The 17,127-nt window shown below is 42.5% G+C and overlaps 1 protein-coding gene across 1 annotated transcript in view; it reads right to left on the bottom strand.

Annotated features, from left to right (window-relative positions):
- Window positions 1-17,127, bottom strand: part of LOC106605813 (ceramide synthase 2) — a 128,795-nt gene that overhangs the window by 87,359 nt on the left and 24,309 nt on the right. The window contains exon 2 of the mRNA XM_082960583.1: window positions 10,422-10,595. Coding sequence (XP_082816709.1) covers window positions 10,422-10,594 — 173 coding nt within the window. The 5' untranslated portion in view covers window position 10,595. The remainder of the gene's footprint in view (window positions 1-10,421; window positions 10,596-17,127) is intronic.

Here is a 17,127-nt window from a genome sequence, read left to right on the forward strand (position 1 = left end):
GAAGAGGTATAAACACATGTAGACAGATGGGGGGAAGAGAAGAGGTATAAACACATGTAGACAGATGGGTGAAAGAGAAGAGGTATAAACACATGTAGACAGATGGGGGGACAGAGAAGAGGTATAAACACATGTAGACAGATGGGGGGAAGAGAAGAGGTATAAACACATGTAGACAGATGGGGGTGAAAGAGAAGAGGTATAAACGATGTAGACAGATGGGGTGAAGGAGAAGAGGTATAAACACATGTAGACAGATGGGGGGACAGAGAAGAGGTATAACACATGTAGACAGATGGGGGGAAGAGAAGAGGTATAAACACATGTAGACAGATGGGTGAAAGAGAAGAGGTATAAACACATGTAGACAGATGGGGGACAGAGAAGAGGTATAAACACATGTAGACAGATGGGGGAAAGAGAAGAGGTATAACACATGTAGACAGATGGGGGACAGAGAAGAGGTATAAACACATGTAGACAGATGGGGGGGAAAGAGAAGAGGTATAACACATGTAGACAGATGAGGGGGAAAGAGAAGAGGTATAAACACATGTAGACAGATGGGTGGAAGAGAAGAGGTATAAACACATGTAGACAGATGGGGGAAAGAGAAGAGGTATAACACATGTAGACAGATGGGGGGAAAGAGAAGAGGTATAAACACATGTAGACAGATGGGGGAAAGAGAAGAGGTATAAACATGTAGACAGATGGGGGAAAGAGAAGAGGTATAAACACATGTAGACAGATGGGGGGGAAAGAGAAGAGGTATAAACATGTAGACAGATGGGGGGACAGAGAAGAGGTATAAACACATGTAGACAGATGGGGGAAAGAGAAGAGGTATAAACATGTAGACAGATGGGGGGAAAGAGAAGAGGTATAAACATGTAGACAGATGGGGGGGAAAGAGAAGAGGTATAAACACATGTAGACAGATGGGGGAAAGAGAAGAGGTATAAACACATGTAGACAGATGGGGGAAAGGGAAGAGGTATAAACACATGTAGACAGATGGGGGAAAGAGAAGAGGTATAAACACATGTAGACAGATGGGGGAAAGAGAAGAGTTATAAACATGTAGATAGATGGGGGAAAGAGAAGAGGTATAAACACATGTAGACAGATGGGGGGAAAGAGAAGAGGTATAAACACATGTAGACAGATGGGGGAAAGAGAAGAGTTATAAACATGTAGATAGATGGGGGAAAGAGAAGAGGTATAAACACATGTAGACAGATGGGGGAAAGAGAAGAGGTATAAACACATGTAGACAGATGGGGAAAAGAGAAGAGGTATAAACATGTAGACAGATGGGGGACAGAGAAGAGGTATAAACACATGTAGACAGATGGGGGGAAAGAGAAGAGGTATAAACATGTAGACAGATGAGGGGGAAAGAGAAGAGGTATAAACACATGTAGACAGATGGGTGAAAGAGAAGAGGTATAAACACATGTAGACAGATGGGGGAAAGAGAAGAGGTATAAACATGTAGACAGATGGGGGGAAAGAGAAGAGGTATAAACACATGTAGACAGATGGGGGAAAGAGAAGAGGTATAACACATGTAGACAGATGGGGAAAAGAGAAGAGGTATAAACATGTAGACAGATGGGGGACAGAGAAGAGGTATAAACACATGTAGACAGATGGGGGGAAAGAGAAGAGGTATAAACATGTAGACAGATGGGGGGAAAGAGAAGAGGTATAAACACATGTAGACAGATGGGGGAAAGAGAAGAGGTATAAAACATGTAGACAGATGGGGGAAAGAGAAGAGGTATAAACATGTAGACAGATGGGGGGAAAGAGAAGAGGTATAAACACATGTAGACAGATGGGGGAAAGAGAAGAGGTATAAACATGTAGACAGATGGGGGAAAGAGAAGAGGTATAAACACATGTAGACAGATGGGGGGAAGAGAAGAGGTATAAACATGTAGACAGATGGGGGACAGAGAAGAGGTATAAACACATGTAGACAGATGGGGGGAAAGAGAAGAGGTATAAACATGTAGACAGATGGGGGAAAGAGAAGAGGTATAAACATGTAGACAGATGGGGGGGAAGAGAAGAGGTATAAACACATGTAGACAGATGGGGGAAAGAGAAGAGGTATAAACACATGTAGACAGATGGGGGAAAGAGAAGAGGTATAAACACATGTAGACAGATGGGGGAAAGAGAAGAGGTATAAACACATGTAGACAGATGGGGGAAAGAGAAGAGTTATAAACATGTAGACAGATGGGGGAAAGAGAAGAGGTATAAACACATGTAGACAGATGGGGGAAAGAGAAGAGGTATAAACACATGTAGACAGATGGGGGAAAGAGAAGAGGTATAAACACATGTAGACAGATGGGGGAAAGAGAAGAGGTATAAACACATGTAGACAGATGGGGGAAAGAGAAGAGGTATAAACACATGTAGACAGATGGGGGAAAGAGAAGAGGTATAAACACATGTAGACAGATGGGGGAAAGAGAAGAGGTATAAACACATGTAGACAGATTGGGGAAAGAGAAGAGGTATAAACATGTAGACAGATGGGGGGGGAAGAGAAGAGGTATAAACACATGTAGACAGATGGGTGAAAGAGAAGAGGTATAAACACATGTAGACAGATGGGGGACAGAGAAGAGGTATAAACACATGTAGACAGATGGGGGACAGAGAAGAGGTATAAACACATGTAGACAGATGGGGAAAAGAGAAGAGGTATAAACATGTAGACAGATGGGGGACAGAGAAGAGGTATAAACACATGTAGACAGATGGGGGGGAAAGAGAAGAGGTATAAACACATGTAGACAGATGGGGGAAAGAGAAGAGGTATAAACACATGTAGACAGATGGGGGGGAAAGAGAAGAGGTATAAACATGTAGACAGATGGGGGGAGAGAGAAGAGGTATAAACACATGTAGACAGATGGGTGAAAGAGAAGAGGTATAAAAACATGTAGACAGATGGGGGACAGAGAAGAGGTATAAACACATGTAGACAGATGGGGGAAGAGAAGAGGTATAAACACATGTAGACAGATGGGGAAAAGAGAAGAGGTATAAACATGTAGACAGATGGGGGACAGAGAAGAGGTATAAACACATGTAGACAGATGGGGGAAGAGAAGAGGTATACACATGTAGACAGATGGGGGGACAGAGAAGAGGTATAAACACATGTAGACAGATGGGGAAAAGAGAAGAGGTATAAACACATGTAGACAGATGGGGGAAAGAGAAGAGGTATAAACACATGTAGACAGATGGGGGAAAGAGAAGAGTTATAAACATGTAGATAGATGGGGGAAAGAGAAGAGGTATAAACACATGTAGACAGATGGGGGAAAGAGAAGAGGTATAAACACATGTAGACAGATGGGGGAAAGAGAAGAGGTATAAACACATGTAGACAGATGGGGGAAAGAGAAGAGGTATAAACATGTAGACAGATGGGAGGGAAAGAGAAGAGGTATAAACACATGTAGACAGATGGGGAAAGAGAAGAGTTATAAACATGTAGATAGATGGGGGAAAGAGAAGAGGTATAAACACATGTAGACAGATGGGGGACAGAGAAGAGGTATAAACACATGTAGACAGATGGGGAAAAGAGAAGAGGTATAAACATGTAGACAGATGGGGGACAGAGAAGAGGTATAAACACATGTAGACAGATGGGGGAAAGAGAAGAGGTATAAACATGTAGACAGATGTGGGGGAAAGAGAATAGGTATAAACACATGTAGACAGATGGGGGGGAAGAGAAGAGGATTAAACACATGTAGACAGATGGGGGGGAAAGAGAAGAGGTATAAACATGTAGACAGATGGGGGGGAAAGAGAAGAGGTATGAACACATGTAGACAGATGGGGGGAAAGAGAAGAGGTATAAACACATGTAGACAGATGGGGGGAAGAGAAGAGGTATAAACATGTAGACAGATGGGGGGAAAGAGAAGAGGTATAAACACATGTAGACAGATGGGTGAAAGAGAAGAGGTATAAACATGTAGACAGATGGGGGAAGAGAAGAGGTATAAACATGTAGACAGATGGGGGAAAGAGAAGAGGTATAAACACATGTAGACAGATGGGGGAAGAGAAGAGGTATAAACATGTAGACAGATGGGGGAAAGAGAAGAGGTATAAACACATGTAGACAGATGGGGGAAGAGAAGAGGTATAAACATGTAGACAGATGGGAGGGAAAGAGAAGAGGTATAAACACATGTAGACAGATGGGGGAAAGAGAAGAGGTATAAACACATGTAGACAGCTGGGGAAAAGAGAAGAGGTATAAACACATGTAGACAGATGGGGGAAAGAGAAGAGGTATAAACACATGTAGACAGATGGGGGAAAGAGAAGAGGTATAAACACATGTACACAGATGGGGGAAAGAGAAGAGGTATAAACACATGTAGACAGATGGGGGAAAGAGAAGAGGTATAAACATGTAGACAGATGGGGGGGAAGAGAAGAGGTATAAACACATGTAGACAGATGGGTGAAAGAGAAGAGGTATAAACACATGTAGACAGATGGGGGACAGAGAAGAGGTATAAACACATGTAGACAGATGGGGGGGGAAAGAGAAGAGGTATAAACACATGTAGACAGATGGGGGGGGAAAGAGAAGAGGTATAAACACATGTAGACAGATGGGGGGGAAAGAGAAGAGGTATAAACACATGTAGACAGATGGGGGGAAAGAGAAGAGGTATAAACACATGTAGACAGATGGGGGAAAGAGAAGAGGTATAAACATGTAGACAGATGGGGGACAGAGAAGAGGTATAAACACATGTAGACAGATGGGGGAAAGAGAAGAGGTATAAACATGTAGACAGATGGGGGGGAAAGAGAAGAGGTATAAACACATGTAGACAGATGGGGGGGAAGAGAAGAGGATTAAACACATGTAGACAGATGGGGGAAAGAGAAGAGGTATAAACACATGTAGACAGATGGGGGAAAGAGAAGAGGTATAAACACATGTAGACAGATGGGGGGGGAAAGAGAAGAGGTATAAACATGTAGACAGATGGGGGGGAAAGAGAAGAGGTATAAACACATGTAGACAGATGGGGGGAAAGAGAAGAGGTATAAACACGTAGACAGATGGGGGAAAGAGAAGAGGTATAAACATGTAGACAGATGGGGGGGGAAAGAGAAGAGGTATAAACACATGTAGACAGATGGGGGGAAAGAGAAGAGGTATAAACACATGTAGACAGATGGGGGGGAAAGAGAAGAGGTATAAACACATGTAGACAGATGGGGGGAAGAGAAGAGGTATAAACACATGTAGACAGATGGGGGGAAAGAGAAGAGGTATAAACATGTAGACAGATGGGGGAAAGAGAAGAGGTATAAACACATGTAGACAGATTGGGGAAAGAGAAGAGGTATAAACATGTAGACAGATGGGGGGAAAGAGAAGAGGTATAAACATGTAGACAGATGGGGGGGAAAGAGAAGAGGTATAAACACATGTAGACAGATGGGGGGGAAAGAGAAGAGGTATAAACACATGTAGACAGATGGGGGGAAAGAGAAGAGGTATAAACACATGTAGACAGATGGGGGAAAGAGAAGAGGTATAAACACATGTAGACAGATGGGGAAAGAAAGAGGTATAAACACATGTAGACAGATGGGGGAAAGAGAAGAGGTATAAACACATGTAGACAGATGGGGGGGAAAGAGAAGAGGTATAAACACATGTAGACAGAAGGGGGGAAGAGAAGAGGTATAAACACATGTAGACAGATGGGTGAAAGAGAAGAGGTAAAAACACATGTAGACAGATGGGGGAAAGAGAAGAGGTATAAACATCTAGACAGAAGGGGGAAAGAGAAGAGGTATAAACATGTAGACAGATGTAGGAAAGAGAAGAGGTATAAACTAGAGATCGGCCGATTATGATTTTTTTCAGCGCCGATACCGATACCAATTAATCGGCCGATTTAAAAACATATATTTGTAATAATGACAATTACAACAATACTGAATGAACACTTATTTTAACTTAATATAATACATCAATAAAATCACTTTAGCCTCAAATAAATAATGAAACATGTTCAATTTGGTTTAAATAATGCAAAAACGAAGTGTTGGAGAAGAAAGTAAAAGTGCAATATGTGCCATGTAAAAAAGCTAATGTTTAAGTGCCTTGCTCAGAACATGAGAACATATGAAAGCTGGTGGTTCCTTTTAACATGAGTCTTCAATATTCCCAGGTAAGAAGTTTTAGGTTGTAGTTATTATAGGAATTATTGGACTATTTCTCTCTATACGATTTGTATTTCATATACCTTTGACTGTTGGATGTTCTTATAGGCACTTTAGTATTGCCAGTGTAACAGTATAGCTTCCGTCCCTCTCCTCGCTCCTACCTGGGCTCGAACCAGGAACACATCGACAACAGCCACCCTCGAAGCAGCGTTACCCATGCAGAGCAAGGGGAACAACTACTCCAAGTCTCAGAGCGAGTGACGTTTGAAATGCTATTAGCGCGCACCCCACTAACTAGCTAGCCATTTCACATCGGTTACACCAGCCTAATCTTGGGAGTTGATAGGCTTGAAGTCATAAACAGCGCAATGCTTGAAGCAGCTGGCAAAATGCACGAAAGTGCTGTTTGAATGAATGCTTACGAGCCTGCTGGTGCTTACCACCGCTCAGTCAGACTGCTCTATCAAATCATAGACTTAATTATAACATAATAACACACAGAAACACGAGCCTTAGGTCATTAATATGGTCGAACCCGGAAACTATCATCTCGAAAACAAAACATTTTTTCTTTCAGTGAAATACGGAACCGTTCCGTATGGGGGAAAGAGAACCGTTCCGTATTTTATCTAACGGCTGGCATCCCTAAGTCTAAATATTCCTGTTACATTGCACAACCTTCAATGTTATGTCATAATTACGTAAAAGTCTGGCAAATTAGTTCGCAACGAGCCAGGCGGCCCAAACTGTTGTATATACCCTGACTCTGCGTGCAATGAAGGCAAGAGAAGTGACACAATTTCACCTGGTTAATATTTCCTGCTAACCTGGATTTTTTTTAGCTAAATATGCAGGTTTAAAAATATATACTTGTCACGGTTGTCGTAAGGAGGAGCGGACCAAAGTGCAGCGTGTGTGTCGTTCCACATTTTATTTTCACGGTGAAACTTTGCAATACATACACAAATAAACTGAACGAACAAAAACAACAAACCGTGATGCAGAGTAGAAACATACACTAACTCAGAAATAATCTCCCATAAACCCAGGTAGAAAAACCCCTATTTAAGTATGATCTCCAATTAGAGACAACGAGGACCAGCTGCCTCTAATTGGAGATCATCCCAAACAAAACCCAACATAGAAATTCAAAACTAGAACATGACAACATGGAAAAACTAAACTAGAAACCCCCCTGTCACGCCCTGACCTACTCTACCATAGAAAATAACATCTTTCTATGGTCAGGACGTGACAATACTTGTGTATTGATTTTAAGAAAGACATTGATGTTTATGGTTAGGTACACGTTGGAGCAATGACAGTCCTTTTTCGCGAATGCGCACCGCATCGATTATATGCAACGCAGGACAGGCTAGATAAACTAGTAATATCATCAACCATGTGTAGTTAACTAGTGATTATGATTGATTGATTGATTGTTTTTTATAAGATAAGTATAATGCTAGCTAGAAACTTACCTTGGCTTCTTACTGCATTCGCGTAACAGGCAGGCTCCACATGGAGTGCAATGTAAAGCAGGTGGTTAGAGCGTTGGACTAGTTAACCGTAAGGTTGCAAGATTGAATCCCCGAGCTGACAAGGTAAAAATCTGTCGTTCTGCCCCTGAACAAGGCAGTTAACCCACCGTTCCTAGGCCGTCATTGAAAATAAGAATGTGTTCTTAACTGACTTGCCTAGTTAAATAAAGGTGTGTAAAAAATAAAAAATAAAACAAAAATCGGCAAATTGGTGTCCAAAAATGCCGATTGTTATGAAAACTTGATATCGGCCCTAATTAATCGGCCATTACGATTAATCGGTCGACCTGTAGTATAAACACATGTAGAAAGATGGGGGGAAAGAGAAGACGTATAAACATGTAGACAGATGGGGGGGAAGAGAAGAGGTATAAACACATGTAGAGAGATGGGGGGAAGAGAAGAGGTATAAACACATGTAGACAGATGGGTGAAAGAGAAGAGGTACAGTGGGGGAAAAAAGTATTTGATCCCCTGCTGATTTTGTACGTTTGCCCACTGACAAAGGAAGGATCAGTCTATAATTTTAATGGTAGGTTTATTTGAACAGTGAGAGACAGAATAACAACAAAAATATCAAGAAAAACGCATGTCAGAAATGTTATAAATTGATTTGCATTTTAATGAGGGAAATAAGTATTTGACCCCCTCTCAATCAGAAAGATTTCTGTATCCCAGGTGTCTTTTATACAGGTAACGAGCTGAGATTAGGAGCACACTCTTAAAGGGAGAGCTCCTAATCTCAGTTTGTTACCTGTATAAAAGACACCTGTCCACAGAAGCAATCAATCAATCAGATTCCAAACTCTCCACCATGGCCAAGACCAAAGAGCTCTCCAAGGATGTCAGGGACAAGATTGTAGACCTACACAAGGCTGGAATGGGCTACAAGACCATCACCAAGCAGCTTGGTGAGAAGGTGACAACATTTGGTGCGATTATTCGCAAATGGAATAAACACAAAAGAACTGTCAATATCCCTCGGCCTGGGGCTCCATGCAAGATCTCACCTCGTGGAGTTGCAATGATCATGAGAACGGTGAGGAATCAGTCCAGAACTACACGGGAGGATCTTGTCAATGATCTCAAGGCAGCTGGGACCATAGTCACCAAGAAAACAATTGGTAACACACTACGCCGTGAAGGACTGAAATCCTGCAGCACCCGCAAGGTCCCCCTGCTCAAGAATACATATACATGCCCGTCTGAAGTTTGCCAATGAACATCTGAATGATTCAGAGGACAACTGGTGAAAGTGTTGTGGTCAGATGAGACCAAAATGGAGCTCTTTGGCATCAACTCAACTCGCCGTGTTTGGAGGAGGAGGAATGCTGCCTAGGACCCCAAGAACACCATCTCCACCGTCAAACATGGAGGTGGAAACATTATGCTTTGGGGGTGTTTTTCTGCTAAGGGGACAGGACAACTTCACCGCATCAAAGGGACGATGGACGGGGCCATGTACCGTCAAATCTTGGGTGAGAACCTCCTTCCCTCAGCCAGGGCATTGAAAATGGGTCGTGGATGGGTATTCCAGCATGACAATGACCCAAAACACACGGCCAAGGCAACAAAGGAGTGGCTCAAGAAGAAGCACATTAAGGTCCTGGAGTGGCCTAGCCAGTCTCCAGACCTTAATCCCATAGAAAATCTGTGGAGGGAGCTGAAGGTTCGAGTTGCCAAATGTCAGCCTCGAAACCTTAATGACTTGGAGAAGATCTGCAAAGAGGAGTGGGACAAAATCCCTCCTGAGATGTGTGCAAACCTGGTGGCCAACTACAAGAAACGTCTGACCTCTGTGATTGCCAACAAGGGTTTTGCCACCAAGTACTAAGTCATGTTTTGCAGAGGGGTCAAATACTTCTTTCCCTCTGTCACGTCCTGACCAGTTTAGGGAGTATCTGCTATTGTAGTTTGGTCAGGACGTGGCAGAGGGTAATTTTGTTTATTTGTTTCGGGGTGGTGGTGTATGTAGTAGGGTGTTTGATTTATTATTTCCGGGTTTTGGTCTATGTTCTATGTTTTGTATTTCTATGTTCTTTCTGGTTTGTTGTATTTCTATGTTTAGGTTGATGGGGGATTGGACTCTCAATTGGAGGCAGGTGCTTTCTCGTTGCCTCTGATTGACAGTCCTATATATGGGTAATTGTTTGGTTTGGTGTTGTGGGAGATTGTTTCTTGTTTTGCTTGTGTGAGCATGACAAGACTGTTTTGTTGTTCGTGCGTTCTTCATTTTGTTATTTTGGTCCTCTATTCCCGACGACAGCCGTTACACCCTCATTAAAATGCAAATCATTTTATAACATTTTTGACATGCGTTTTTCTGGATATTTTTGTTGTTATTCTGTCTCTCACTGTTCAAATAAACCTACTATTAAAATTATAGACTAATCATTTCTTTGTAAGTGGGCAAACGTACAAAATCAGCAGGGGATCAAATACTTTTTTCCCCTGCTGTATAAACACATGTAGACAGGTGGGGGGGGAAAGAAGAGGTATAAACATGTAGACAGATGGGTGAAAGAGAAGAGGTATAAACACATGTAGACAGATGGGGGAAAGAGTCAGAGGATTAATCTTACGAGGGGTGACAGCCAAACAGACAGACAGACAGACGGACAGACGTACCTCTCGAAGATCTGTCGTATTACAAGGAAGGCTAGGGCGATGGGTAGCACCACCCAGAGGTCGCTGGCCTTGGCGTAGACACGGCCATCTTTGTCCTCCAGGTCAGCCCAACCCAGCCCCTCAGGGAACCACAGCCGCTCATTCCAGAACCACTCGCTCAGACTGGACACCATACTGGGGAGAGAGCAGAGAAGACGGCTAATATACTGACATTTACACACACAAATGCAAAGATACACACACACACACACACACACAGCACACCGCTGGTAGCATGCTGCCTCAGGGGGATGGGAGGAAGGAGTGGTTACATCATCCTTTGTGGTTATTTGAATTGCCAGTGAATGAAAGATGTGACCAGTTAGCCCCCATGTGTAGGCTACTTCCTGGTCTCTTTATGACACAATGTCTGTCTAATCCTTCTCTATCTCATCCTAGCCAGACACAGGAAGAATGGAAAGGGTTAAAATCACTAACTGAATGAATGTTTATTTATCCATTTCTCTCACCGCAGTTAAATAACAAGAACCATCCCAATCAGTCTAGAGGAAATGTTCATACCTTAACAATCGTCTGAAGTGAAATCCATATTCTAATCTATAACATCTGTTGTGTAAACTGGACGTAACACGCATTGGGAGAAATCTGCAGGCCAAATGAATAGGAAAAATTGGCACCAACTAATTAGATGTAATGACATTGTGCAAATCTTCCCCATTCAATTACAGATGTAGGATCGTCATTTGATCACCCTGTTGCAGGAGAACTGTCCTGCAATGCAGGAAATGTAAAACGTATTGTGTATTTGAGGTTTAAAAAGGCTTCTGAAGTTTGTAATTTCCATTTTGAAATTTCAGACTTAATATTCCCTTACGAAAAATGTATCAATCCCTACAAAAATGTAAATTAATTATAATCTACATAATAATCACATTCATGTTGATGTAGGATTAGTTTCCTGCTGTAGCAAACTGGCACAAATTAAAAATGGAATCCAAAGGTCGCGGGCAACCTCATGCTGCCCCCACGTGTTGTGTTGTTTTCCCACTTTCAACAAAAACAAGGGGGTTGAGCCCAAGCCACCTTTACTGGCCTTCTGGGAAAGGTGTGTCTTTGCTCGAAATCCCACCCACTCAAACGACCCTTGCTGCGCCATGGCTCTGGAGTGGAAGTCACTAGCTAGCTAACTCGTTTGCAGATAAACTGTTTTGGTTGCAGGGACTAAGTTTTCAGAAAATGTCGACAGCAACAAGCACCATTCTCGGTTCTTGAATCTGAATAAACTTGACCCCAAAAGAGAAAAAGCGAGAAATAGACTGCTCATGACCTATCCAGAAACCTGATAAACATAGGAATTAATTTTGAAAGGTGGAAGAGTGATGCCGAAATGGCCACCGTGAAGCATGGACTGGTAGGTAAATGTTTGGTTGTGTTGCGTTTTTAGCCTGCTAGCTACGTTAGATGATAACCTTAGTGTGTTCAATATTCAAGCTAGCTAGCACGTCTACTTAGCTAGCTGGCTAACTAGCTAACATCTTCTATATTCCAACTGTTTTGTAACGTTACAAATTTTTAACAAGAATTTATTTAAACTTCCTTAAGTTAGCTAGCTAAAGCTAGATATGCAGATTGTTGACATGGAACACAGACCGTGAGGGATAGAAGAAGGACGCTGGATTAGCGCACAATCAATAAATCTGATCTAATTTAGTGGATATTCGTCAAATCCGTCATGATTGATGTATTGTAACAGGCTAACACTGTGGTTAATAAAGTCTGATTTGATATATTTGGCTGTTTTTACTGAATAACATTTAGAAGTAGTCCCTTTTCATGTTCTGAAGAAGTTACTGCTAAATGCTACATCTTTAAATCTAAATCCAACATCTTTAGGTTCAGGGCCTGCAGACTCCTCCTAACTAGTGGTCCACATACTATCAACACAACATTTAGGACAGAGACCTGCAGACTCCTAACTAGTGGTCCACATACTATCAACACAACATTTAGGACAGAGACCTGCAGACTCCTAACTAGTGGTCCACATACTATCAACACAACATTTAGGACAGAGACCTGCAGACTCCTAACTAGTGGTCCACATACTATCAACACAACATTTAGGACAGAGACCTGCAGACTCCTAACTAGTGGTCCACATACTATCAACACAACATTTAGGACAGAGACCTGCAGACTCCTAACTAGTGGTCCACATACTATCAACACAACATTTAGGACAGAGACCTGCAGACTCCTAACTAGTGGTCCACATACTATCAACACAACATTTAGGACAGAGACCTGCAGACTCCTAACTAGTGGTCCACATACTATCAACACAACATTTAGGACAGAGACCTGCAGACTCCTAACTAGTGGTCCACATACTATCAACACAACATTTAGGACAGAGACCTGCAGACTCCTAACTAGTGGTCCACATACTATCAACACAACATTTAGGACAGAGACCTGCAGACTCCTAACTAGTGGTCCACATACTATCAACACAACATTTAGGACAGAGACCTGCAGACTCCTAACTAGTGGTCCACATACTATCAACACAACATTTAGGACAGAGACCTGCAGACTCCTAACTAGTGGTCCACATACTATCAACACAACATTTAGGACAGAGACCTGCAGACTCCTAACTAGTGGTCCACATACTATCAACACAACATTTAGGACAGAGACCTGCAGACTCCTAACTAGTGGTCCACATACTATCAACACAACATTTAGGACAGAGACCTGCAGACTCCTAACTAGTGGTCCACATACTATCAATACAACATTTAGGACAGAGACCTGCAGACTCCTAACTAGTGGTCCACATACTATCAACACAACATTTAGGACAGAGACCTGCAGACTCCTAACTAGTGGTCCACATACTATCAATACAACATTTAGGACAGAGACCTGCAGACTCCTAACTAGTGGTCCACATACTATCAACACAACATTTAGGACAGAGACCTGCAGACTCCTAACTAGTGGTCCACATACTATCAATACAACATTTAGGACAGAGACCTGCAGACTCCTAACTAGTGGTCCACATACTATCAACACAACATTTAGGACAGAGACCTGCAGACTCCTAACTAGTGGTCCACATACTATCAACACAACATTTAGGACAGAGACCTGCAGACTCCTAACTAGTGGTCCACATACTATCAACACAACATTTAGGACAGAGACCTGCAGACTCCTAACTAGTGGTCCACATACTATCAACACAACATTTAGGACAGAGACCTGCAGACTCCTAACTAGTGGTCCACATACTATCAACACAACATTTAGGACAGAGACCTGCAGACTCCTAACTAGTGGTCCACATACTATCAATACAACATTTAGGACAGAGACCTGCAGACTCCTAACTAGTGGTCCACATACTATCAACACAACATTTAGGACAGAGACCTGCAGACTCCTAACTAGTGGTCCACATACTATCAACACAACATTTAGGACAGAGACCTGCAGACTCCTAACTAGTGGTCCACATACTATCAACACAACATTTAGGACAGAGACCTGCAGACTCCTAACTAGTGGTCCACATACTATCAACACAACATTTAGGACAGAGACCTGCAGACTCCTAACTAGTGGTCCACATACTATCAATACAACATTTAGGACAGAGACCTGCAGACTCCTAACTAGTGGTCCACATACTATCAACACAACCTTTAGGACAGAGACCTGCAGACTCCTAACTAGTGGTCCACATAATATCAACACAACATTTAGGACAGAGACCTGCAGACTCCTAACTAGTGGTCCACATACTATCAACACAACATTTAGGACAGAGACCTGCAGACTCCTAACTAGTGGTCCACATACTATCAACACAACATTTAGGACAGAGACCTGCAGACTCCTAACTTGTGGTCCACATACTATCAACACAACATTTAGGACAGAGACCTGCAGACTCCTAACTAGTGGTCCACATACTATCAACACAACATTTAGGACAGAGACCTGCAGACTCCTAACTAGTGGTTCACATACTATCAACACAACATTTAGGACAGAGACCTGCAGACTCCTAACTAGTGGTCCACATACTATCAATACAACATTTAGGACAGAGACCTGCAGACTCCTAACTAGTGGTCCACATACTATCAACACAACATTTAGGACAGAGACCTGCAGACTCCTAACTAGTGGTCCACATACTATCAACACAACATTTAGGACAGAGACATGCAGACTCCTAACTAGTGGTCCACATACTATCAATACAACATTTAGGACAGAGACCTGCAGACTCCTAACTAGTGGTCCACATACTATCAACACAACATTTAGGACAGAGACCTGCAGACTCCTAACTAGTGGTCCACATACTATCAATACAACATTTAGGACAGAGACCTGCAGACTCCTAACTAGTGGTCCACATACTATCAACACAACATTTAGGACAGAGACCTGCAGACTCCTAACTAGTGGTCCACATACTATCAATACAACATTTAGGACAGAGACCTGCAGACTCCTAACTAGTGGTCCACATACTATCAACACAACATTTAGGACAGAGACCTGCAGACTCCTAACTAGTGGTCCACATACTATCAACACAACATATAGGACAGAGACCTACAGACTCCTAACTAGTGGTCCACATACTATCAACACAACATTTAGGACAGAGACCTGCAGACTCCTAACTAGTGGTCCACATACTATCAACACAACATTTAGGACAGAGACCTGCAGACTCCTAACTAGTGGTCCACATACTATCAACACAACATTTAGGACAGAGACCTGCAGACGACTAACTAGTGGTCCACATACTATCAACACAACATTTAGGACAGAGACCTGCAGACTCCTAACTAGTGGTCCACATACTATCAATACAACATTTAGGACAGAGACCTGCAGACTCCTAACTAGTGGTCCACATACTATCAACACAACATTTAGGACAGAGACCTGCAGACTCCTAACTAGTGGTCCACATACTATCAATACAACATTTAGGACAGAGACCTGCAGACTCCTAACTAGTGGTCCACATACTATCAACACAACATTTAGGACAGAGACCTGCAGACTCCTAACTAGTGGTCCACATACTATCAATACAACATTTAGGACAGAGACCTGCAGACTCCTAACTAGTGGTCCACATACTATCAACACAACATTTAGGACAGAGACCTGCAGACTCCTCCTAACTAGTGGTCCACATACTATCAACACAACATTTAGGACAGAGACCTGCAGACTCCTCCTAACTAGTGGTCCACATACTATCAACACAACATTTAGGACAGAGACCTGCAGACTCCTAACTAGTGGTCCACATACTATCAACACAACATTTAGGACAGAGACCTGCAGACTCCTAACTAGTGGTCCACATACTATCAACACAACATTTAGGACAGAGACCTGCAGACTCCTAACTAGTGGTCCACATACTATCAACACAACATTTAGGACAGAGACCTGCAGACTCCTAACTAGTGGTCCACATACTATCAATACAACATTTAGGACAGAGACCTGCAGACTCCTAACTAGTGGTCCACATACTATCAACACAACATTTAGGACAGAGACCTGCAGACTCCTAACTAGTGGTCCACATACTATCAATACAACATTTAGGACAGAGACCTGCAGACTCCTAACTAGTGGTCCACATACTATCAACACAACATTTAGGACAGAGACCTGCAGACTCCTAACTAGTGGTCCACATACTATCAACACAACATTTAGGACAGAGACCTGCAGACTCCTAACTAGTGGTCCACATACTATCAATACAACATTTAGGACAGAGACCTGCAGACTCCTAACTAGTGGTTCACATACTATCAACACAACATTTAGGACAGAGACCTGCAGACTCCTAACTAGTGGTCCACATACTATCAATACAACATTTAGGACAGAGACCTGCAGACTCCTAACTAGTGGTCCACATACTATCAACACAACATTTAGGACAGAGACCTGCAGACTCCTAACTAGTGGTCCACATACTATCAACACAACATTTAGGACAGAGACCTGCAGACTCCTAACTAGTGGTCCACATACTATCAACACAACATTTAGGACAGAGACCTGCAGACTCCTAACTAGTGGTCCACATACTATCAACACAACATTTAGGACAGAGACCTGCAGACTCCTAACTAGTGGTCCACATACTATCAATACAACATTTAGGACAGAGACCTGCAGACTCCTAACTAGTGGTCCACATACTATCAACACAACATTTAGGACAGAGACCTGCAGACTCCTAACTAGTGGTCCACATACTATCAACACAACATTTAGGACAGAGACCTGCAGACTCCTAACTAGTGGTCCACATACTATCAACACAACATTTAGGACAGAGACCTGCAGACTCCTAACTAGTGGTCCACATACTATCAACACAACATTTAGGACAGAGACCTGCAGACTCCTAACTAGTGGTCCACATACTATCAACACAACATTTAGGACAGAGACCTGCAGACTCCTAACTAGTGGTCCACATACTATCAATACAACATTTAGGACAGAGACCTGCAGACTCCTCCTAACTAGTGGTCCACATACTATCAACACAACATTTAGGACAGAGACCTGCAGACTCCTCCCAACTAGTGGTCCACATACTATCAACACAACATTTAGGACAGAGACC

Source organism: Salmo salar, chromosome 02 (assembly GCF_965601325.2).
Source record: "Salmo salar chromosome 02, fSalSal1, whole genome shotgun sequence".
NCBI classification, from domain to species: domain Eukaryota; kingdom Metazoa; phylum Chordata; class Actinopteri; order Salmoniformes; family Salmonidae; genus Salmo; species Salmo salar.